The 7,670-nt window shown below is 47.8% G+C and overlaps 1 protein-coding gene across 1 annotated transcript; it reads right to left on the minus strand.

Annotated features, from left to right (window-relative positions):
* Positions 1-872: 872 nt before the first annotated feature.
* On the minus strand, positions 873-7,331 carry CUNH11orf87 (chromosome unknown C11orf87 homolog). Its single transcript, XM_087759009.1, has 2 exons — positions 7,204-7,331; positions 873-6,823 (listed from the first exon to the last, which is right to left on the minus strand). The coding sequence occupies exon 2, from the start codon at positions 6,673-6,675 to the stop codon at positions 6,199-6,201; it is 477 nt and encodes a 158-aa protein (XP_087615135.1). The 5' UTR covers positions 6,676-6,823; positions 7,204-7,331; the 3' UTR covers positions 873-6,198.
* Between the last annotated feature and the right edge of the window lie 339 nt (positions 7,332-7,670).

Below are 7,670 nucleotides of genomic sequence, written 5' to 3' on the forward strand. Positions count from 1 at the left end.
ACGTATTCCACTTCAACTTAAAAATTAAATTGAGCCTCTTGGTGTGACTGTTCAAGCGTCTTGCCCAGCCATCCGTCTCCCAGCTGTGCACTGTACCACTTGGACCTCGCTGCCAAATGTAAGCACTTGAATAATTCAAGCCAGGTGATTAGCATAAAGACTCTCTTAATTTGTATTACAGTATCAGTATTTTGTTAATGTATATGAGGCTTAATTTATTCATTTCAGGGCTGTATATTTGCAGGTTCCATGTCTTTATTTAACAGAGAAGTTATATATTGGTTACTACATAAATAGCTTGGAAGCTGAGGGCCTCACAACGTGTGAGTGACAGAGCCAGGAATAAAATGTAAAGGTGCTTATTTACACATCATTAATTCATCCTCCAGCACATGCTGCTTTTATTGTATTATAGAAATAATATTTTCTCCTTCTAACCTTCTATACTTACCCTTTATTTACAGCACTCACAATCCCCTAGGATACTTTATTATTTTTAGATTACTAGATGTTTGGAAAGTTTTAACCTGTACTTTGTCAATGACTGTGTGTTAGTGTTTTTTGCAAGGCTAAAACCATAAAAGAAAGGCAATCTACCTGTTATATGTGAGTTCTTTCAGAAGATTTTACGTTAAAAATTTGCTTGACTGAGTGGGGAGTCTGAGAAACAGAGAACAAAGAATTACTGTGAAACCAACCTACAGGATTTTGTTCTGCTGTGCCATGTGAAATCTTCTCCTGTTGGTATATGTGTATTTTGCAGTGCTTCCTTCAAATTCTTTGTCCTCTTTAGAAAAGTAAAATAACGAACAGATTATATTTCTCCATTTCAAGGAAGAAAACAACAAAGTAAAACCAACTGGAACACCGGATTATATAAATAAAGGCAATTTTTACTGACAGTGTTCTGATCCAAATATTTATTTATTTCCTAACTCATACAAAATTGATGCTTGTGGAGGTATTGGGTTAAAAGGGTTGGAAAATTAATTCTTCTAGTTATCCACAGAGAACATATAGTACCAATGAAGCAATGAAAACTTCTTTGATTTGAATAAGAAATACATTACATATAATTTACAGAAATGAGTGTCATATAGAAAATGATGTTTTAGAGCAACGGTATCAGGAAGGAGATTGATATTTGTCTCTGCTGTGGCTGGAATGGGTCGCCCTTCACCCAGGTCCATCCAGTGGACGGGGAGGCTTCACTTCCATGACTCCAAACAGGAAAGCTATTACCATTGCCAATTCCACCTGTTTGCTTGTCAGACAGTCACCTCTCTCCTCAAGGCTCATACACCATCCAGTTTTTGCACGTTTGTAACACACTTTCTACACTATTGAGTTTGGCTGGATTCAGACCAGAGACCTACATGTAAAAGACTAAAAACAGAAGGAGGCTCTGTTCTACTAGAAATTTATTTAGTGATCAGATGGAAAGCTTGGCTTCAGGGAAAAAAAGAGTTAGATACCAGAAAGAGATGAGAAAGTCAGTCCTGGATAAAAGTAGTTCTAATTTTTAACATAAATGAAAGCGTTATTAAAGGTTTGTACATGAGTCATGCCAAATTCTACGTAGATGAGAAACGTAATCAAATGGTATCTAAGTCATTATAAATTTTGCTATTTACACAAAAGAGGAAAAAGAATGTTTCCTACTTCGTTTTTCATGTGTCCCTTCATATCTTGCATACGTATTAAAATGCAGGGTTACAAGTACCCATAGAAAAAATACAAACGTGCAGAGAGAATAACCATTAGAAAGAAAAAAAAAAGCAACCAAGTCCTATAACTGGATTTAAAATAATACAGTCCTGTCTAAAGAGTCAAGTCATGTTCTTTTTCCTCCCCACATAAAAGTTGCACTCATATTCATAACAATAGAAGGAGAAAAGCACAGTTGCTTCAAAACACTGGGCATAGCTTTCCAGAAACAAGTTAGCAACTACTCAGAAATGCTATGGAAAACACTAATCACATAGTAACTTTATATTTACATTAAAGATAGTAGCCTTTAAAATTAATTAAAAATAAAAGCAAAAAAAGCCCCAGTTTTTAGCCATAGGACAGTTTTGCCTCTAATGTGGAGTCTCTGTTGTTTGCTTTTTATCCAGCATTTCTTTCCAGATATATATCTATATATGCAGATATACATCTGAGAGAGATGTATCAAAAGCTAAAACATGTCTGGATGGAGAGCCTGCAAATTTCATCTGAGACTACATTTGCAGCAGACAAACCCCCACAGAAAAAAATGCTGGAATGACACATTTTAATGAAATGACATTCCCTGTCCATGATCCACATAGGATCCATGTAGAAACCTATACGCCTCAGCCTGTAGAAGCGGGGCTGACAGTAGCATTGCAAGTTTCCCAGTGCCGCCAGGCTGAAGGATCCCAGCCCTCATGGTTTCCATCCCCACGGAGGCTGCCGGGATGGGTGCAGAGCAGGGCCAGTGGTGGTGATGTGGAGAGCTGTCACCCTCCCTGTGGGCTAGAGATGGGATCCAAGTCCCTTGGCAATCAGTGGAAGCCACTCCTGTTGATGCCAGTGGGAGCTGGACAAAGTCCCGGGGCAGCAGCAGGCTCGGAGGATGGGAGCGCAGGATGAGGCATCGCCAACTCTCTGATCCAGCCCCAGCGCTGCCACCGCATCGCCCGGTGGGATCTCAGTTCTCACTAGGATCTACAAAACAAGTCACTGCTGTCATGCTTCTTCCATGGGACGGCAGCTGGACCAGACAGGAACTGCTGAGCGCCACAGTGCTTCTTATTCTTACACATGCAGGATGCTAGTGGGCAACCAGCCCCAAGTTCTTATTCAGAACCAGGAAAATCCAGCCGGAGGATGTGCCCCTTAACAGAGGAAAGACTCTCTGTTCTTCCAGCAGTCAGCACTCAGCTGCCCAGTTTCCATCGTAACTTGCCGAAAACAGTGCAAATTCACAGGAAAAAGAATGTCCGCATCAAGAGGGTATAAATCCTTCCTTACATACGAGAATGGTACAAGCATTTACCCGACATCTCTATCAAATATCGTAGAAAAGGTTACACAAAAATATTTAAATATATGGATACAGATACATAGGTGTTACACTTGCATAAAATATGTATATTCAAAACCCTTTGGGCAGTTTCACAGTTAGCTGAAAATGTATGCTTTAGAAATATGAACAATTTCCTACACTTTTCTAGTTTAAGTAGGAGGGGGGAGGGGAAAGAAGCATCAGCCTTATTAATACTGAATGCTAAGTGCAGAAGTTTAGCTGTAGCTGTAGGGTTTTGAAGCAATTGATTTGACAGAACCTCCAAGCATAAACTCTGTTTTAAAAATCCACATCTATTCCCTAGATTGCTTATTGTTTCATGAAAATGAAAACCTACGTGTCCTGCTTGTATCAGCTAGATCTCCTGAGACTGTTCAATTAAACCTCATAAGCTTGCAGTACTTCAAGATAGGATTGTGTATTGGGAGTACGCAGGAAACTTATTGCAGTATTTCTGCGTGATAATAAGAATTTATAACTTTTCATATCTTGTGTAATTTGACTTTAGAAATGCAAAACCTTAAATGACACCACAAGAAGCTCACAGTTCTGAGAAAATTAAAGTCAGTATGAAATTTTACTTATAGACCACGTAATTTACATAGATTTACATAAATACAGAGATATTAAAATATTAAATCAAAGCTAATTAACAGAGGATAGAGTTTTACATGATAACATATTTTAATTCTTGTTACATTTTTGCAACTACTTTTAGTGTCATTAGATTATATAAATAATATATATACCTATATATCCATAATATATATAAAGATATATATATCTATCTCTCCATCCTTCTTTTTTTCTTCAAAAATAGGGCAATTTTATAACTGCAATGAGATGTGACAAGCAGTACACTTCTGGGGAATTATTGCATGCCTTGAGTGCATAAGGCAGAAGGAAGAGTATCTGACTTCAGACACTAAAGAAGTGGAATCATCAACCAGAAATGCACTGGAGTGGTTTGGAACATCTTATTGCTTTTATAAAACTCGAAATTATACACTGTTTTTTTTTTTTAAAAGGCACAAAATAAAGGGGAAAGTAATATCTCTCTGTTTAGTGGAGATCAACGATCAGGAAGCTCCATTACTGTTTACTGAACACTCTTCATTGTCCTAAATCTATTCCCTGTGGTGCAATACTGTGCTGCAGTTGCATAAGGAGGTTAAACACAAAAGTTCATGCATCCTTTATTAGGGGAAACAAAACAAAGCCAATTTCCTTGCCCAGCAACAATGAAGTAGCCATTAGCATCTGATCATACTGGCTGGCGGCGAGAGTCAGCCATCACTCCCATCAAACTGCAATGTGCAAAACACCATTCGGTCGCAGGTACGCTTGCCACACTAACCTCAGCTGGTGGAGCAGTTCCTTGAGCTGGATGATACAGTGGTTGCCTAAAACACTGGAGGGATGCATCCAAACTCAACAGCAATTTCCCATCAGACCAGGCAAGACTGGAAAGGGGTAAAACTGGGTAACAGAAACACTGCCCTGAAACCTCTCCATTTGGGGGCTATTAGAGGATTACGGAGCACTTCTGCCACCCTCTTTCCCTAATTTAAATTGGTTACCGGCATTCACTCCTGGCTCAGGGCCCCAGACCTCCCGGTGCATGTGCCTGGGATTTTTTCTAGCCTACCAGCCACCCTGGGAGGCAGAGTACAGCAGAGAGGGAATAAGTGGATACAAAATACTAAAAACTGTGGACTATTACTATCTCTTCAGATCACTTTGAATGCTGGGATAGAAAGAAAAAAAAAAAAAGAAGAAGAAATCCCTTGGGATCACTTTTTCTTTGTTGCATTTTTTAGATGTTAATATGCACAGTAGAGGGCTGCCTCTGCTATGATACCACACAAGATGTTTCAAAGTTTGGATATGGCACTCTGTTAAGGCACCTTCAAGTAATGGTCATTGATTTAAGCGCGAAGCAAAGCCGCATTTTCTGTACCCGATGCTGCTTCCTCCAACACATGCAGTACTAGCAGCCACTCACACCTGCCATCCACAGACAAAAAAACTCCTGGTGCTTGCTAGGGAGAAACTACGCCAGCCACTTCTGCAATAAATATTTGCCAGGGTTTAGGAGTGGACATTTTGCACAACTGCGTTGTTTGTTTCCCAGAAGGGGAAAGGGGAGAAAATTAAGTGTTGTCCGTCCCTAACTGTCTACTAGATTAGGAGGGTTAAAAATATCTATCAGCCTAAAAAAGTAGAAGCCAGCTCTGTACTGCTGCAGGATTCCTTGCTGGGAGGCAAAGCTGTAAATGCAGGCGTTCAGTGCGGGGTGCCTGGTGCAGAACTGGATTTGTTTCAGGACCAACAGGAGGTACAAGGACACCCTCCCCTGGGAGAGGACAGGCACGTTACTGCACATCACCTCGACCTGCCACACAAAACAGTCCCGGGTGTGTTTCAGGTTTCATGGCATGGGGATGGGGGGGCATTTGAAGATGAGGGGAGCTGAGGGGAGAGCAAAGCCCAGGCATTGCTCTGTGCAGACAGCTCGCTCCATCCCCCCGGACAGTGGGATGCTCAGAGCTGCAGCTGGGGGGCACGGGGCCGTGGGGCCGGAGGGTGCTTGCAGTTAAGCCCAACTAGGGGTGGCCATTTCTACACAAAACAATATCCAGTCCTGGAAAGGAGTGAGAGGGATGGGACAGGGGCATAGGTCCTAGCACAAAAGGAGAGACCAGGGTGGGCTGCTGCCCTGCTCCGAGGAGACAGGGGGTCCCAAGGCACCCGCCAGACCTGCCTCTCCCCCCACGCCACTCACCCATGCCCCAACCCACGCCATGCAATGGTGACACAGGGTGCAGCGGGAATCCCGAGAGAGTGGGATTGTCCCGATCCTCGGGGTAATGATGTCCAGGGAAGAGGGATCCCCCACCCCGACCCTCTCCTCCAGGTGGATGACTTGATATTTGGTAGCTGTGTGCAGCTCCTTCTCCAGTAAAAAGACGCATCCTTTCCTCACACAGTCAATGAGAAACGCAATGTGATCTGTCATGCGCTTGGATTGTGGGCTTGTTCGTTCATTTGAATTAGCAATGTTTTCTTCTTCTTCGGGGACTAGAATAATCACTCAGGTATTTACAAACACCACCCAGCGCCTTCGCGAGGTCTCCCCCAAAACATCATGACAAAATCACCGTCTGCAAGAGCCCCGCACCAGCTGTGTCCAAACAAGCCCGTGCTTGCTGAGAGCTCGGGGCTGCCAAGGGAGAGGGGCGCTGGATCTCCGAGTCCTGCGGGGGTCTTCCCAGCCGGCTGTCTCTTCCTTGGGGTGCCTCTCCCTGCACCCCCGTCCCAGGGTGCTGGCTGCCGCTATTGCTGCTGCGGGTGCAGTGGTCCCGTTCATACTCCTCCTGAGCCTTTTGCATTTTCCGCTTCTTCATCTTCCTCTTGTGGATGTGGAAGGTGGTGAGGGAGAGGAGGATCAGGCAGAAGATGAGGGTGACCAGGACAATTAAAACCAGGGTGGATGAGAAGGACTGGAAGAGCTGACCCACTTGTGTGATGCAGGTGCTGCTGATGTTTAAGGTGCCAGATGTCCTGTTCAGAAGACAAGCCGGCAGGGACAGCCTCAACTCCTTGGAGAGCTTGGCACTCATTGAGGAGGCTTCGGAAGATGAGGATCTTCCTCCCCTCTCTGAAGACGCCTATATTTCAATCAGTGCCGGGCTGCTGGCGGGCGCTCGCTGGAAATGCCCGGGGTGCTGCCGGCTCAGCCTCACGCTCGCTCTAAAGTGACAGAGCAGCCTGCAAAGGGAGCCGGACACATCAGCGCTCCGAGGCACCCACCCTGCGCAGCTCCCCCCTCCCCAAAACACCGCGCCGGCGGCTGCGGCAGCCTCTTCCCCGCGCCCCGCCACGGCGGCGCTCCGAGCGGCCCCGGCTCCGCGCCCGGGGGGCGGCAGAGGGGCGGCGGGACGGGGACGGGGCACCGCGCCGCCACACCGACTTCAAAATCGCCCGGCATCCCGGGCAGCGCCACCCGGCCGCTCGCCCCAACTAGTTGCCGCGGGAAGGGAGGCAGCGGCGGCCCGGCTGCCAGACCCCCGCTCCCCGGCAGGGGCAGGCTGCCGGAGCCGGGCGGGGTCCTGCCCCGCGCTGCCGGTGCCCGCCCCGGAGCCCCTTACCTGCGCCGGCGGAGGCAGCGGGGGAGCGCCCGGGCGCCGCGGGCGCTGAGGGCTGCGGCAGCGCGGAGTGAGCGCGCAGAGCGGAGCCGCCGCCGCTTCGGGGAGCGCCGCCCGCAGCCTATAGCCGCCCCGGCCGGTGACGTCACAGCGCGGCCGGGCCCGCGGCCGCCGCCCCGCACGGCCCCGCGGCGGCGGAGAAGGCGGCGGGGGCGGCCCCGGCCCCGCGGGCCCCGCCGGCACCGGCGCCCCGCCGGGCCCCGCCGCCGCTCGCGCCCTCGGCGCCCCCCGCGCTGCCGCCGGCCCCGCGCCTCGCCCCCGTCCCCACGGCGGTCCCCGTCCCTCCTCGCATCGCGCCCCGCGGCGGTCCCCGTCCCTCCCCGCATCGCGCCCCCATCACATCCCCAGACGCTGAGGCCGGCCCAGACCCCCGTCCCCCAAAATACCCCCACGCACCGGCCAGCCCCGTC

Source organism: Nipponia nippon, unplaced genomic scaffold (genome assembly GCF_047370975.1).
Source record: "Nipponia nippon isolate SJK-2023a ecotype South Korea unplaced genomic scaffold, ASM4737097v1 scaffold_2, whole genome shotgun sequence".
NCBI lineage: Eukaryota > Metazoa > Chordata > Aves > Pelecaniformes > Threskiornithidae > Nipponia > Nipponia nippon.

Bases quoted from the DNA above. Each gene is read 5' to 3' on its own strand.
- CUNH11orf87 (XM_087759009.1), bottom strand. From the start codon at position 6,675: ATGAGTGCCAAGCTCTCCAAGGAGTTGAGGCTGTCCCTGCCGGCTTGT.